The following is a 17480-nucleotide window of genomic DNA, read 5'->3' on the forward strand; positions in this document are numbered from 1 at the left end:
CTTGAACGGCAAGTGAACAGACTCACGTGTATTCCTCCCTGTTCACTTGCACTCCACTTGTGCTCCACTTGATCACAGTGACGAATGACACTTGAACGGCAAGTGAACAGACTCACGTGTATTCCTCCCTGTTCACTTGCACTTCACTTGTGCTCCACTTGATCACAGTGACGAATGACACTTGAACGGCAAGTGAACAGACTCACGTGTATTCCTCCCTGTTCACTTGCACTCCACTTGTGCTCCACTTGATCACAGTGACGAATGACACTTGAACGGCAAGTGAACAGACTCACGTGTATTCCTCCCTGTTCACTTGCACTCCACTTGGTCACTACATGTCATTCATCACTTGTAGCTTGGCCCTTAGTAGCCAACCAGTTACTCTGGAGTGCCAACAAGAGGTATAGAGGCCCAAGACTTCCCTTGAAGTTTCCTCATGGCACGGCTATTCAGAGGTTTGCTGCCTCTGAATGTGGGGGTTCCCTTTAGTCACCAGGGCTAGTAGCCACTGACAGACCTATCTTCCATAAATCAGTCTAATCTCTTTTAAAGCCATCTGTGCTTGTGGCCATCGCTACATCCTCTGGCAGCGAATTCCACATTTTAATCACTCATTGTATAAAGTATTTCCTCTTATCTGTCCTGAATCGAAGCAAAACCCGGAGGGTTATCAGTCCTAAACCTGGCTGTGTGCAGTGGTGGACCTACATCTTTGGGACCCTGAAGCTTGAACTATTATGGGAGGAGGGCTTCTCAACCAGCAATGGTAGGGCAACAGCTGGGAGTTCAGATGCTGCGAGCCCCTGAGAAAATTTTGAAATTTGACCAATTACAGGGACATTTTGAGGCCACGTGAAATGGCTATTAGAGCATAGTCTAAGGTCAATAATAAGTAGTTCAATCCAGGATTAAGGGCCGTGAAGCTTAAGCTTCATTTGTGTCATAGTAGATCTGCCCCTGGTTGTCTGCGATGTCCAGAAACCAAATGAGGAAGCAACATTTATCTACATCCCGGAACAGCATATGGAAAACAATTCACTTTCCACTCACCACTTTTTTAGCCTCTTCTTCCTAAGTATCAGCAGGATCCTTCCAGATTTTCTGCTTGATCTTCTCTGATTCCCCTTTTAACGGCAGCCCCTGTTCTATAAAGTTTCGGTCCACACTAGTCCCATTATTTTGGTGGTCAAAAGGCACCCCCTCTTCCCTCTTTCATTACCAGAAAAGCTAACAGGATCCAACCATATCATTTGTATTCCTGATAGAGTTGCCAAAATCCATTTGGGGCCGGGAAATCTCCTGGACTTACTACTGATCTCCAGACTACAGAGATCAGTTTCCGTCAAGAAAATGGCTGCTTTGGAGGGTGAACTCTGTGGCATTATACCCCATTGAGGCCACTTCCCTCTCCAAACCCCGCCCTCCCCAGGTTCCACTTTCAACTCTGCAGGCATTTCCCAACATAGAATTGGCAACACTAGTACCAGAGTAGTAAACTTTTTGGGAAACTATATATTGTCGAAGGCTTTCATGGCTGGAGAATGATGGTTGTTGTGGATTTTCGGGGCGGTATAGCCGTGGTCTTGGCATTGTAGTTCCTGGCGTTTCGCCAGCAGCTGTGATTGGCCTCTTCAGAGGTGTAGCACCAAAAGACAGAGATCTCTCAGTGTCACAGTGTGGAAAAGATGTTGGCAGGTCATTTATATCTACTCAGGAGGGGTGGGGTTGAGCTGAGTCATCCTGTAAGAGTTTCCCAGGGTGTGGAAGGCTAATGGCGGGAGGCTTCACTGTATCCTGAGGAGTTTCTTTTGCATATGGATTGGTGCTTGATATGCTAATCTTCTCTCCAGGGCTATTGTAGGATGTATTGTGTTTTGTTAGCCTGGTGTTTTTCAGGACTGGAAACCATGCTCTATTCATTCTTAAAGTCTCTTCTTTCCTGTTGAAATTGTGCTTATGCTTATGAATTTCAATGGCTTCCCTGTGCAGTCTGACAAAGTAGTTGGAAGTGTTGTCCAGTATTTTGGTGTCCTGGAATAGGATACTGTGTCCTGTTTGGGTTAGGCTATGCTCTGAAGAAGCCAGTCACAGCTGCTGGTGAAACATCAGGAACTACAATGCCAAGACCATGGCTATACAGCCCTGAAAATCCACAACAACCATTTTCGGAAAACTGTTTGTTACCGTGCATACCTGCAGATGTGGCTTATCACCGTTTCCCAATGCTATTGACTTAATTGTGTCTTTGAGTGTTTGTGTGCTGAGATGTCTTTTCTCCTGCTCTCTTTGTACTGCAGAAGCACATTCCCAATTAAACTGAACTGCTGGGATTAAACAATGTTCAAGTATAACATTCAGTCTAACAGCAAAACCTTTTCTTTCCCCCCCCCCCCACCATCGACAAAGCCATTGTGATAATAATTATGCCATTTACAGTGGGAAAGTAAGGGAAGCATGCTGTGTCTTTTCTTGGTGCTGATCATTAATTTTATTGAGCAACGCAATTCTGAACAAAAATGGATGCTCGTTTACCCAATAGGAGTCCGGATAACAGCACGTCCTGCGGAGGGGATGACATCTCCAGTCAACATCTTGAATGTGGTGCTCTTCCCGGCTCCGTTCGCCCCGAGGAGGCCAAAGCACTAACAGGAACAAAAATATGTAGTTGATAACTGTGCAGAAGAGCACACTGAGGAGCTTTAAAGTTCTGCTTAAGTTTTTCTGAACATGTGTTGTGTAGCAATGGTGGCATAGGTTGGAAAGCGGGTCAGTTGTCTGGGAAGCCCACTGCCTCCCCACAATGGACACGAAGCTGAAGGATCCGGTACGTGGTTTTCAAATTTCGTGCCTTGATGGGATCCTTTGCACATCGGTTATCATGTTGAAGACCTTCCTGAAACTCTATTGCAGAATCCCTGAGAGCAACTAAGGATTTCAGGTGTGTATTCCTAGGACACAAGCTCCGTTTGTGCAGGGAGCTAACGAGTTCTGTCACCCTACATAAATTAAAAGTGCCCTCACTACTCCTCTGTAGCTGCGCATGGTAGGGGAGTATAATTAATGACCGACAAGACTTCTCTCAGACAGTTTGTCAGCTCTTAATGGTTTTCTGATCGAGGAACCCCTGATGACTTTACAAGCAGCTCTGAGGTTCTACAGAATAGATCACTACTATAAATTGTGACAGGGTGGATAGGGGTGGAGGCAATCGCAGTGCACACATGTGCAAACAGAATCTACTTCTGAACTCGTGTAGCAACTCGGCAGGCATGCATCCTTATGCCTCTTCTTCCCTTTCTCACGCACGGGAGACTCTTAAAGCAGCTGATACGACCTTTGGACAAAAATGCAAGTGAAGCAATGCCTTTATTGGACTGCTCCTTTTTCAAATGTTGGAAGGTTTGGAGTTTCACCAACATTTTTAGGCACAGGCATTTAAATGAAAAAGGCTCCATCCTCATTTACCAGCTTTTATCCTGGCTCTTCTCTTGATGACGACGACGACAACAACAACATTGAATTTATATACCACCCTTCAGGATGACTTAACACCCACTCAGAGCAGTTTACAAAGTATGTCATTATTATCCCCACAACAACCACCCTGTGAGGTGGGTGGAGCTGAGAGAGCAAGAGCTGTGACTAGCCCAAGGTCATCCAGCTGGCTTCAAGCGGAGGAGTGAGGAATCAAACCTAGCTCTGCAGATTAGAGTCCAGCGCTCTTAACCACTACACCAAACTGGTTCCCTTGTGTTGCCTCCTCTGGTTCCACACAGGTAGCCAGTAGCTTTGAGACCATTAGCTGGGCAGCCAACTTAGGAGGTCAGGATGCCCCCACCCTCCTGGCTTTCTGGAAACAATGCAAAACTGAGTTATTCAAAATGGCTTTGTTACTCAGATAGGAGGGCTGTATTGTAGGGAGGGGGTCGCAGATGCTTCGCTAATGAGTTAGGGACCATAGACTTCACCACTATGTTGCCTTACATACTATCTGTTGCTTTAAGTATGTGCTCTTATGTGCTACCTGTGCTTTATGTATGATCCTACTGGGAAGTTATATGTTGTCTAATGTCAGTATTAGAATTGCTTATGCTGTTTCAGTATTTCTTCAACTCTGTATTGGATTCTTGCTAATGCTGTGTCTTTGTAAACTTGTATTTATTTATCTTATGGCATTGTTTATGGAAATGTCCTTGATCTCACACTGTGAAATTCGCCTTGAGCCTCAGAAAGGCAGAGTATAAATGACATAAATAAACCAAGAAGTGGCCGGTCCAGCATCTGAGGGTCAAGCTACAAGTGACAAACGACACTTGAATGGCAAGTGTATTTCTCCCTGTTCACTTGCCCTCCACTTGAGCTCCACTTGATCCACTTGCCTTTCAAGTGTCATTCGTCACTCGTAGCTTGGCCCTTAGCTTGTTTTCATTTAAACATGTGATTGAAATGACCAAACATGCTTGTGTCAATCTGCTCTTACAAATTTTAAAAAACACAGTAAATTAATAATGGATCACAGAGCTCACTTTTCAAAAGTACAAGGGACAAAACTGGGGGAGAGAAGGTCACTCTACCTCTCCTCTCTGTATCCCCAACGTGATGCCTTTCACAGCTGTGTTCCTCTTGCTGAAACCCTGGTAACTCTTCTGGAGATTGTACAACAGGAGGAGATCATTCCCACTGCTTCCTCCAAAAAGCCTTTTTCTCTCCAGCTCTACATCTATATCTTCTGGAAGTGGGACAGAGGTGTTGGTGATATAGCGATGGTCCCTAAGAGTTGAAAGAAACCAACCGTGAAGCCAAATGGGCCGATATAATACAATTTCTTTAAGTTTCATTGTATAGGCATAGGGGAAAGTCATGCAAACTGGAAAAGGTGAGATATTAAGCCCCTCACTGTCTGCACAGGGATCCTGAGAAGCAAGCTGTAATATTTTTAAATGTGTGTGTCTTTAAATGTTTGGTGTGGTACAGATGAAGAGTGGGGGTGAAAGAGAGGGGTGAGTGAGTGAGGTGATTGGCAGATGACTGAGAGTGAATGCAGTTTTCAGTTACTGAGCAGAGAAAGAACTTTGAGTCAGGGTTTTGACAGGCAAGCTATGTGCAGCCTGAGAGTGTCTATGAATGTCAATGGGCCAAGCTACAAGTGACGAATGACACTTGAACGGCAAGTAAACAGACTCACATGTATTCCTCCCTGTTCACTTGCGCTGATTGAGTTGAGGGCAAGTGGAGCGCAAGTGAACAGGGAGAAATACATGTGAGTCTGTTCACTTGCCATTCAAGTGTCATTCATCACTTGTAGCTTGGCCCTGAGAAAAATATTGAGACTGGGCAAAGTAGGCAATCTGTGTGGAAGCCTGAAAGGATTCTTGTTCTAGGCAATCTGTGTGAAGCCTGAACTGTGTGTTTGTGAAAGAATATTCATTCAGGGCAAGAGAGGCAAACTGTATGTGTGCCTGAGAGAAAGTCTTCTGTGTATTTGAGTGAGAAACTGATATCAGAAGCAGGCAAACTGTGTGCGCAGCCTGAGAGAAGATCTGAGTGGCTGTATCTATGAAAAGTAACTTTAAGAACAAATAACACTTTTTGAAACCTTCAAGCTTAAGTACTTTAGTGAAACCATTACGCTTCTTGTAAAAATAAACATTTATTTTGTGTGTGTTTTTCAACCCAGAGTATCTGTTATTCCCATATCCCATTTCCTATCCTCAGGGCCACATAGTCCCGTGAAGGAGCCTGACGTTTGGGCACATTATAAAAGGGGAAATTTAAGTTATTTTGGAATATAATTCCTGGTGGCAGCAATCTACTCAGAGGGTGTAAAAGAAGAAAAGGGTTAAAGGCAAAATCTAACTGAGAGGAAAAAAAGGGTTGTTACACAAGCTATTCTCGTTTCATCTTACAGTCCCCCTGGAATTGTGACTGTACAAACGTCACTAAAATGAAAAACACTACCACACCATGGCTCAGCTTTTAAGCCATGCCATTGGCTGGAGATACCATAAACCATGAGAAATCTAGTTCTAAGAATTACGGGATGTTCGTGCATTACCACACCGCACCTGAAGATCTCTAAGGGCATAAACTGGATCCAATTTAGAGTGGATCTACATTCTGAAATGTGGCTGACTCCCCAAGTCATGGTTGAAATTGTGTTGGCAGACACTGCTGCCTTTTCTAGCCATGTTCCAACACAGTGTTGCCCACACAGGCCAAATAATAGATAAGACTTATAGCGGAAAATATTTTCCAATTTCCAGGTATGGTGAGAAGGAAGACTGGGAGAAATGGAGTAAAGGGGGGGCTCTCTCCTCCTCCACAAGCCTTTGTAGGTTGTCCACTTGTAGCTTTAACTATTAACCAAGCAACTAGGAACTATCTTATTCATGTATTTTAACTACCACATATTCTCCAGCCAAATATCTAAGTTCAGGAAAAGACGCAACATAATAAACTCCAGCATATGAGAGCACTAAAGCTAAAATGAATTATGATCTAGTAAAGAAAGGTCTTTGGAAAAGGAAATACTCCCTTCATATGAAGAAAAATTCAATGTTTGCTAAAGCAGAGTAGACAAGGTCACAAACCTTGGTTTTTGGAGCAGGTCCGAATTCACTAGGATCCGCAGGAGCAAGAGAAGCATACCCTGCAGGGCCATTTCTGTGAAGATCCAGCCCAAGAAGTTCATCTCCAAAGGAGTCACGTAAGAATTGATTCCAAAGTTGCTTGTCAGATCAAACTTAATTTGGTTATAGGCAAGTTCTATTAAGCCTTGGCCTAAGCAAAACTGTGGGAAAATTATGAAGGCCCACTTGAGGATGCCGTAGATATTCTGAAAGCTCTGTAAAGTGAGAGGGAGACCAACCACGATAAAGTGTCTTAATTCAAAAAACCATACAAGAAAATCTAGAGCTGAACTAGCCATTATGAAGGACATATTGCTTTTGCCATATCTACCTCTTTGCAACACCTGATAAGATAAGTAACATGTCAGTGTTATGATCCTAGTCTTTCCCCCCCTCGATAAGAAGCAGTCGGTGAAATAAAGTGAGGAAACTCTGACTATGCTGTTGCCTAAGAGCCTACTTTTGCTAGATACTACCAAAAAGAACAAGTCATGTAGCCCTCAAAAGCTTCTAAATCTCTGCAAATTGGAAAATCTCTGTAAATCAAAGGAATTTCCATCAACAGAATATGATGTCCCCACATACCCCTTCCCACTGCAGGCCCCAAATCCCCCCCCCCCATGCTATTCCTGAAGGGGACAAAGATCTTCAAGAAACAGCATGAGGGGGGAGCTGGAGATTTGCAGTGGGAGGGGGAGTCAAGAAAAATCTCTCTCCCTCAGCAAACATTTTCCATGAAATCCAAACCCATGTCTTGTCTGGCTCATATAGGTTGGAATATGATGGTGGAGTTTCATCAGCCTTCCAGGAAAGGAAACCTCAAAAAAACAAATATAACCAATCACTGTGCACGAAGAAAGAGAGAAAAGGGAGAACAGAAGCTGATAAAAAGTGGAACCTATGATACATATTTAACAAAGGACGGAACATTACACTCTGTTCTAAGATTCCTAAGAAGCACATCTATAATGCATCGGAAGTGGAGATGCTCCACAGATTTTACTTTTTATGAAAAATTAATGTGGCCTTAGGAGCTAAAACCAGATCCTCCAAGGTAACTTTACAAAAATTCAAGTTGAAACACGTTCTTTTGTACTTGTTCTAAGACAGGGTTTATCTTCACAACCCCCACCTTTTTTTTTTAGTTTCTTTTCAGAGATCTGTGGCAACATGAGATAGTTTTGATAGGTGTTCATACGGCGTTATAACAAAAACTTGTATCTTTAAAGTAAAATCTACTAGTTCCTCTGAATACTCATTTTCTTAAAAGAAGAAGAAGAAGAAGAAGAAGGTGTCTAGCCCCTTTCATTGTGGAGATATTTCCACAACAAAAAAGTCTGAAAATTTATTTTTTGCTATGCAATTTCCCACACTTTGAATCCAGAAATCTTTCTAGTATACTTAACCAGTCACCCTATGTCCATGGTCAAAGACAGAGCTGGTAAGTCTTTATGACAGAAAACTCTGTTTAGACGTAACTTGAAATTAGATCTATGCCAAGAATAATCTCCATTGAGAATGATGAAAAACCTATTTCGAGTTAAGTTTTGTGAGCAAAACAGATCTCACATTGTATTGTCGAAGGCTTTCACGGCCGGAGAACGATGGTTGTTGGGGGTTTTCCGGGCTGTATTGCCGTGGTCTTGGCATTGTAGTTCCTGACAGCTGCTGACAGCTGCTGGCGAAACGTCAGGAACTACAATGCCAAGACCACGGCAATACAGCCCGGAAAACCCCCAACAACCATAGATCTCACATTATTAGGGCTCACGAATCACATTACACGCCTTCCACTAACGAGCCTTTCCTGTACACCAACAAATTCTGCAATGCATATTATATATCCAGTGGACCGCAACAACTCCCATTATGCGGCAATAAAGAATTAATGGGCTAGCAAATGTCAAGGTTTCAATTATAGCTGTTTTCACATGTGCTAAAACTGCTAGAAAATTTTGTTGGGAGGGGAGATAAACAGAACAAGGATCCCCTCTAGGATTTTTTAGAACAATATTGTTAGGAACAAGAAGGAGGGGAGAAGAGACACCAACAATTCGACCATATTTTTAATGAAATTATGAATGCAAGTAAAACCCTATGGAGGTACTTCTATCAAAGGAAGGCAAGCAAGGCAATTCGTACGCACCTTTCCTTTAGAAATCACTGCTAACAACCGAGGCAAGAGAGTCACCAGCATAGTGCACAGGCCACACACAAAATTTAAGGAGATGTAGGAAATAAACGCAATGTCTGAGCTGGTGAAAAAGCGTGACATGAGATACATCCATGGAAGAGTTGCATACCTGAAACAAGACCCAAGGATGGAATATGTTAATTAATTGTATAGAATACAGGACTCTATTGAGTGCATTTAGCATTGCTTTGAAGACAAAAGAGGATAATACCTTTCCTGCCTCATTATAGCCTCTCTGAGTATGTCATGTTCACTCACTTATGCTGCCCTGTCATATTCTCCTATACCGAGAATAATTTTTATCCATTTTCTAGATGACGTACTTGTTATTTAGAGAGTTATCCCCTATTTTTATCCCCAATGGGAACCCAAAGCAACTTACAACATCATTCTCCGCTCTTTCATTTTATCCTCACAACAATCCTGTGAGAGAGGCTGGGATGAGAGAGAGTAACTGATATAAGGTCGCCCAACAAGCTTCAGGGACAGAGCAGGGATTTGAATTCTGTGTCTCCCAGATCCTAAACCAACACCCCTTGGCTTCTGGGTACAAGCAGCTGCCAATTTTGATTTATGGAACAGCAAGGAATGACTGTATCGTTTTTAGCAATTCCACTCCAATGAGGTGTAGAAAAACAAATTTGGTGAGGGATAACCTTTTGGCACGGAGCTCAGAGAGAAAAGGAGATTAGAGTGTGCTGGAACTAAAACTGAAAGCAAAGGAAGTGATGCTTAAGTGAGCGTTACTATCATTGGCTGTGTCAAGCAGAAAGGTTGCCACTGAAACATCTCAGTACATGCCAGAGCTGCTGGTGGCTTTCTGAGCATAAAGAAAGGCTAAGATTTTTTTCTGCATGTCCTATACAAGATAGTACACAGGAGAACACCACAAGTTCATGCATCCCGATCTATCGTCCTCAAATTATCCTCATTCTGCATGAAGCAGAGTCTATATGGTTACATTGGGTATCTTTATACTATCCAACAGCTGCTCTGAAAAAAGAGGAAGGGAGAGATTACCTAGTCCGGGTGGCACTCTCTGTTGTCCCCAATTCATGTGAAACATTCTGATAATCAGGGGATGGCTGGGAAAATATATGAGGTGAAGCCCCACAGCCCATTGCTGGGTGCACAGCAAACATACTAAAAAGTTCATATTTCCACATGCAAACCTTCATGCACGTTTATGCAGCTGATGTATGATCATGAAATCATTCCTGGTTTTTCATTTGAAGAAGATAAAAAATGAGTCCACGTAACGGCAAACATGAGTTTGAAAGTATGGTGGCAGAAAATGCTAAACTGTTCAAAATGAAAAGTCAGGGGGAAAGCAATACTGGTTGGGTACTTTCTGAGTGCACAGTGGGGCTTTTGGGTATGAGACTCTTCCGTCATCAACACCTCCTGTCTGATCATTCACTGGCCAGCCAGCTGCCAAAGGCAGGTATCTTATGACCTCAGACAGGCAGGGAATGGGATTACACTGCCTTGTTCCTTCTTAGGGTCCCCATTTCCCCAGTGCAGGTGAGGGATTCCCCACTCCCAGACTCTGCCCCCACCACCTCTCACCTTGCTGGTGGGGGGGGGGAGTTAAGGGAATGGGTCAGGACCCCCCCTGCCCGAGCGTGCACCTGTGCACTCTGGAATGTTTACGGGAATGACATCATTCCCAGTGCAAAGCAGAAGTGCAAGGTCGTGCCAAACACCGATTGGGTAAAAACTGGCCCCCAATTAGTTAGTTTGAGGTCGATCATAGATTATAATATTCTTTTTGTTAATGTTAACGTATAAATAATTATGTTTCAATAGCAAGATAAAACAGAGGCAAAATTCTCTAGTAATATTTTTACTTGTATATTATAATCCAAATAAACCAAAAACGTTGTTGAGGTTTACCTCCGGCCAGGAAATTAATTGTCTGATATAGGAAAGCTAACTGAATGTCTCGGGCTTCTTATGTGCAGAGCGAAATCTGAATCAGGCCTAGAGACAGTCATCCGGAACAACTTGGTAGCCTTAGGTAATTCATACCCTCTTTCAGTTTCAACCATTGATCTTAAACAAGGAGCTCATCTTAACCTACTTTATAAGATCATTGTAAGAATTTCTGTATGCAAAGTTCTTTGATTGCTCTAAGGGACACATAAATGCTAAGGATTTGTTCCTCCCTTAAAAACTGTTAGGAGAGTAAGGATTCTCAACTGGGATGAACTGTATAGAAATGAGAATGCATCATTTTAGACATCATCAGCAAGCTGCCATAAAACAGACACAGTACTACCAAGCAAGAATGAACATTTGCCCCCCCAGTCGAAATAAAAGGTAGACACAAGGTTTGGGTATAAATAAGGGCCGCTTTATTAATTAAACCATAACAAAACCTGTCACTGCGGCAAGGGATCTAACTGCGGTACAGGTCAAGCCCTGGGATCCACCCGGACCTCCGCTTTGACCTGTCTGGGTGAGCCCCCACTGCCCCGGGGGTGTTCCATCCCATGGATGGCTGGAACTCGGTAGCCAGACAAGTGGTTCCCCCTGTAAAGCTCCAGCCCCCACAGCCGTGGAGCCTGGGGGTGGCCTTGTCCAGGGTCCCCACCAGGGAGTCTGGCCTCACAGCTGGCAGCCGTACAGCCTCACCAACTGCTCCAGACAGACCCCAATTCCCACCTAATAGGAATGCGCCAAGGGGGTCACTGGCCAGCACCCTTGATCCCATCCTACCAGTGGTCAAACTATTTACAAGCTCAACACCCCTAAGAAATTAATCCCTACAGTGCAAGGTAGGCAAAAAACAGCTCCCCACAGAGCCAATTAGGGGAGAAGAAAAAATTCCTACCTGGCCCTGATAAACGGCAACCGGCTAGTCCTGCACTGCTTATAGGGAGAGGTGGGTGGGCCGAGCTCAGAGCAACGACTGAGAGGGGCTGGGTGAGCAGAGCCAGTAACTCCGTTTTGGCTCCACCCACCCAGATACCTGGATAGAGAGAAAAGGCGGGCTGCCTCCTCTTCTCCACGGCGGCAAATGTGGCCCCCAGCCCCAAGCAGCCTGGTCTGTGTGCCAGGAGGGCCAAATTAGCAAAAAGCTCAGGGATGAACTGTTATGTGCATTAAAACTCACGGCTATCTTGACTGAATTAAATGAAATCCATAGGAATTTTTTTTTAATATAAAAAAGATCCAGCTATCAAGACTGGCAAGGTTTTGCAGAGATCTTTTTTAGTGCTCTGTATTTTATTAAACATTTTTGTATTATATTGAACAGCTATCTCCAAAAGACCATTACAATTCAAAGAAACATAGCTGAACAGGAAAGAACCCAATCTCATTCATAAAGGGTCAATGGATGGTATTGGGAACAAAGCAGGGCTCTGCTGTTGGAGCGGTGAATCGGCAAAAGTCACCCACCTTTCCTTTACCTTTGGATTCAACCCAGTATCAATATGCAGAACGCACAGCAAGACGGTCGCTGTCATATAACTGTTCAATGAAGTTAACAAATGCAACCCTCCCCAAGAAAGGTGAACTAATAATGAATAAAAAAAATTAATTCCAGGCACTAAAAATTTAACTTATATTATTCTTTTGAGGTCTAATGTAATACATCAGTTATACTACCAAACCACTAAGTCATGGATCAGCAGCTCCCCCACAGCTTTCCCTTCAGGATAAACTACAAAGGCAATTCCAAATGTATATTTTTAAAGACAAGGGAGGAAAGGGGGGGATAAGTGTAATTTCCAAACAGAAATAAGGCAAGATGTCTAGGGAGAAGGAAGTTGGAATGTCCCCGGGAATTTGTCATGTGCTGAGAAGAACTTTGTGTTTTGCACTCATGATGAGACCAATATAGTGCAGATAGGTCAGGAGTTGCAGGGGCTGGGAATATTTATGATCTTCATTTTCTGTAGCAGAAATTGTCCTGATTGCAACACCGAGTTTCTCGGTGGTAGTCAAAAGTTCACAAATAAAGGGGTGGAGTGGGAGGAACAAGTGATGACTCATCCAAGTTATTCCTCATTTAAGCAATATGGAGGTCCATCAGTGGCTATTAGCCACAGGAGATAGATGGTATTCTCTTTGTGGGGAGGTGGTGCTCTGTTGTCTTGGTGCTGGAAGGAAGGCAGTGGGAGGGCTTCTGGTGTCCTGGCCTCACTGACAGTCCTTTAGATGGCACTGGATTTCTAGCCACTGTGTGTGACAGAATGTTGGACTGGATGGGCCACTGGCCTGATCCAACATGGCTTTGCTTATGTTCTTATGAGGACCAATAAAAAGTGCTCACTTCATGTGCTCTTAGTTAGAGATGGGCACGAACAGCAATACGAACAAAAAAAGCCACGAACAGCCCAATTTGCTATTCACGAACAAGCTGTTCGTGAGGCCCCATTCTAAACGAACAGGTGGTTGTTGCAAGCCTCGTTCGTTGCTGTTCGTCAAGCCAGACAGTCTGGCACCTGCAATCAATTCCCTTGGCAACTTTGGCAGGGATTGTCTGAACTCTGAACTCCTGCTGTTGCCCCAATCTAAGCCCAATTCAGCTTGATAGGCAGGTCTTCCTTTCAAGTGTGGAGCTCCAAATTTGTTACAAGGGAGCAAAGAGCGGGGGGGAGGGGGCTCCCAGCTCTGGCGTAGTTTGCAGACAGTGGAGAGGGAGAGACAGTTGCTGTTGGCATTTTGATAGAGTGCTTGTCGAAGGCTTTCACGGCCGGAGAACGATGGTTGTTGTGGGTTTTCCGGGCTGTATTGCCGTGGTCTTGGCATTGTAGTTCCTGACGTTTCGCCAGCAGCTGTGGCTGGCATCTTCAGAGGTGTAGCACCAAAAGACAGAGATCTCTCAGTGTCACAGTGACACACTGTGACACTGAGAGATCTCTGTCTTTTGGTGCTACACCTCTGAAGATGCCAGCCACAGCTGCTGGCGAAACGTCAGGAACTACAATGCCAAGACCACGGCAATACAGCCCGGAAAACCCACAACAACCATTGATAGAGTGCATTGGAGCTTGAATTTTCTTTGTGTGTGGTGGGATAGGGATCTACCCCTTCAAGTTCCAGGGCTGCTGCCAGGCTCTGAGCCAAGCTATTATTTATTATCGGTACCTTTCCTGCTGCCTGCTCAGGTCAAGTTTCTGGGAGTGGTGAGGTAGGGATCTACCCATTCAAGTTCCAGGGCTGCTGCCAGGCTCTGGGGCCAAGCTATTATTTATTATTGGTACCTTTCCTGGTGCCTGCTCAGGTCAGGTTTCTGGGAGTGGTACAGTAGGGATCTTGACTTGGATGATGGCTGGAGGAGAGCCTGCTGGCCCCCACGAACAGCCAACCACAAACATGTTCATGAACAGGGCCATGTTCATGGTTGTTTATGAGTCCCTGTTCATAGATGGCAATGAACAACGAACATCATGTCCGGGTTTTTTTTTTCCTGTTCGTGCCCGTCTCTACTCTTAGTTCAGCACCAGATACATCAGGCAACAATATTTATACAAACGGGTCTACTCTGAAACCTGCCATGTTATTTTTTTCCCCAGTGATATGAAAATCTCTGTGGAAAAAGGAAAGGTTTTGCACTTCTGTAGTGGACATCTGAGATGGTTAATTCCTTATTGCTCGTGCAGCAAGAAGCAAGATCAACTTATGATGGCTTTGGAAAATGTTTGCCCACTGTTGCAAAATATACATGGTTCGTCTGCATGAATCATTTGAGTATTGGTCATCTTATTAACCCTATGTCACTCTGGTGATTTCTTGCATTTATATGCCTCTTCCCTATTTATTATCTGCCTGTGATAGATGGCAATTTACAGGCTAACTCCAAGCCAGTCCCACTCAATTCCAAAGGACAGGCATTGCAGCCTAAGCTTTTCTAGAGATGGCTACCGTATCTATTCAACGAATGAGTCTTATTATATGTGAGTGATAGAGCTGGTGCCTAGGGCAGCCAGGTAAGCATGTGTGAGGAAGTCAGTCTATGAAAAATCAATGGGACTGAGTAGTTCTGAGTAGATGTACTTTGGATCAGGCTGCAAAATTCACGTGCAGAAAGTCAGGTTCCAAGCCCAAGGCATATCTTCTAATCTAGGTTTTTCTAAAATCTATCAAAAATACTCCTCCAAACTACATAAAATGTGTAGTCTATAGCATTTACACTCGACAATATCAAGAGAAATCAATACCTGCCTGCCATAGATTCAGAGCAGACTAAAACGAGATGGAATTTTTGAAGCAGGTGAAGTTTTAGAACAGCTGAAATTTTGCAGTATAGGGCAGAAAAGAGACATCAGTAAGCTTGTATAGTCTAAAACTGCATAACTTGTGATCCGCCTTATAGAAAAGAGATCACTCATCAGGGATAGGAGCACACCAAGGTTTGATACCCTATGCACATGCATTTTGCTGGCTTCCTGGCTGGGCATACACAAATGGGGGGGCTGTCAAACATTGATAGGACATAAGACATGACTGGTGAGCTCCACAGGTTACAACTTGGAGATAAGCTGCTGCTAACCCTAACAGTCTATGGGTTTGGTGAAAAACTCAACTAAGGCCATCAATAACTTTGTGGTAGGGACCGCCTTCTTCACCCTTCTCTCCCCAACAGGAGAGATCTTCTGTACAAGATCAAAGCACTGAACTGTCTAAATTTCTTAATAGACAGAACATTTACAAGACAATATCTGTAATCTTCTTTTTTTAAGCACGGATTGATAGCATTTGGGATGTGCTTTTTATAATTTTTGGCCCCCTGAAGATTCCTTTGGCAAAGGTAAAAGGAAGCTGCTGACTTACCGGCAAGCTGGGTTGGCACCTGGGGCAGGACGGAGTGGAGGCGGGATGAGTTGGAGGAGGAGGAGGATCCATCCTGCACTGGTCCAGCCGCATGGTCAGCACCATTTCCACCCGAGCATCCACAGGAGCAGCTGGTCACCCTCCCACCCTCCGCTGATTAAGGACCATTGGGGGGCACTGTCACAACTTTATGGGTTGGCGGTTTTTGAGGCATTGGGCCGGATCCCAACAGGGTGAGTGGGCCTTCGGGACTGCTCACCCCGACGGATCTGGAAGCAACGGTCGCCAGGCAGGGCCGGCGATGGAACACCGTGTGCCGAGGTGCCAGTGGAAGGCTCGTGGGTGATGCATCGGTCGGCAGCCAGGCCTACGATGCCAACAGGGATCCGTGCCCAGATGCCAGGCCAATGCTCCATCCAGCTGTAATCAATAAAGTTGTGGCCATTTCTAACCCATGCAAGTGTCTGGTGTGATTATTAGCCTCAACCCAGTCTGACATAGCACATAGGTGACAACACACAATAATTTCTAATAGTAAAAAAAAAAAAACCCTGCAAAGTTTCGTGATCTTCTTGGAAGCTTTTTGAGCCAGGCGTGCAGGAAATCTTTCCTGCCCAGCATAATAGCTCGCCTGCTGCACCTTGTTCTTTCAACCTATTTTGTGAAATCGTAATTATCTACTGAGCACAAATCTCATGTGCCCAAGCAGCGGGGGCAGAGCAGGCCTCCCCGATTTCTGTTTCTGAGACATCAGCTGTACTTGTGGAGCAGCTCTTCCAATCACTTACCCAAAGAGAATCAGCAGGAGAGCAGTAGCAGCCAAGTTCTCACGGAAAGTGAAAGCTGATAGCTGGAAGACGGTAATAATGCCAATACACAGGCAGACTGGAACCAGATACAACAGCTACAGAAGGGAGGGGAAAGCAGGATTTTCATGATAGTGTGTATTAGTTAATACACCTACACTTCTGCAAGCATTGATCTGTTCCTGGCTGCTTCTGGAAACAACCCCCTTACCTCGATCCATTAAAGCAAGTAAATGGGGGCATGCCCATAAATGCATGAGCGCCTTTACAGATTTCTGAGATGGTCCTGGAAATCCGTCTCCTCCCATACCAAATGTGCAAAGGAAAAAGAGAACTCCTTCTAAATTTCTTTCCCTTGTATGATTAGATGGTTCTGTGCTGGAGGGATAATAGTTTCTATTTGGATAATCATGGGTTTGGCCCTGACCTGGATAGCCCAGGTGAGCCTGCTCTTGTCAGATCTAAGCAGGGTTGGCCTTGGTTACGAATTGGAGACCTCCAATGAAGACGAGGTTTGCAGAGGCAGGCAATGGCAAACCACCTCTGTTAGTCTCTTGCCATGAAAACCCCACCAGGGGTCGCCATAAGTCAGCTATGACTTGAGGGCGCACTCCACCACCAATCATGGGTTGGACCCCATTGATCATTTTGACTGATGGAAGAGAGGGGTGGTTTGCAACAGTTCCTCTCTCCCCCCTCAGGTAGTTCCTGGAGGTTTATCATCCTCCAGGAATAGCAGGGGGCACGAGGGGCTGCACTGGGAGGATTTCCATCAGTGGAACTTTCCAAGGGGATTGAAGCCCATGTATGTTTCAGCAGTTAGACATTTAAAAATTATCTCTTTTCGGATTTCTCAAAAACCAAAATGTCTGGAGTTACAAGCTTTCTATAAGAGCCCCATGGCGCAGAGTGGTAAGCGGCAGTACTACAGTCCAAACTCTGCGCATGACCTGAGTTCGATCCTGGCAGAAGCTGGGTCCAGGTAGCCGGCTCAAGGTTGACTCAGCCTTCCATCCTTCTGAGGTTGGTAAAATGAGTACCCAGTTTCCTGGGGGTAAAGCG

The 17480-nt window shown here is 44.6% G+C and overlaps 1 protein-coding gene across 1 annotated transcript in view; it reads right to left on the reverse strand.

Moving 5' to 3' along the window:
* The window catches only part of ABCA13 (ATP binding cassette subfamily A member 13), a 345676-nt gene that overhangs the window by 72794 nt on the left and 255402 nt on the right, over nucleotides 1-17480 (reverse strand). Inside the window, exons 46-50 of the mRNA XM_054991725.1 lie at nucleotides 16401-16516; nucleotides 8779-8935; nucleotides 6594-6847; nucleotides 4578-4773; nucleotides 2536-2645 (exon numbers count right to left, since the gene is read on the reverse strand). Of these exons, the coding sequence (XP_054847700.1) occupies nucleotides 2536-2645; nucleotides 4578-4773; nucleotides 6594-6847; nucleotides 8779-8935; nucleotides 16401-16516 (833 nt within the window). The remainder of the gene's footprint in view (nucleotides 1-2535; nucleotides 2646-4577; nucleotides 4774-6593; nucleotides 6848-8778; nucleotides 8936-16400; nucleotides 16517-17480) is intronic.

The sequence above is a fragment of the Eublepharis macularius genome, chromosome 11 (assembly GCF_028583425.1).
Source record: "Eublepharis macularius isolate TG4126 chromosome 11, MPM_Emac_v1.0, whole genome shotgun sequence".
NCBI classification, from domain to species: domain Eukaryota; kingdom Metazoa; phylum Chordata; class Lepidosauria; order Squamata; family Eublepharidae; genus Eublepharis; species Eublepharis macularius.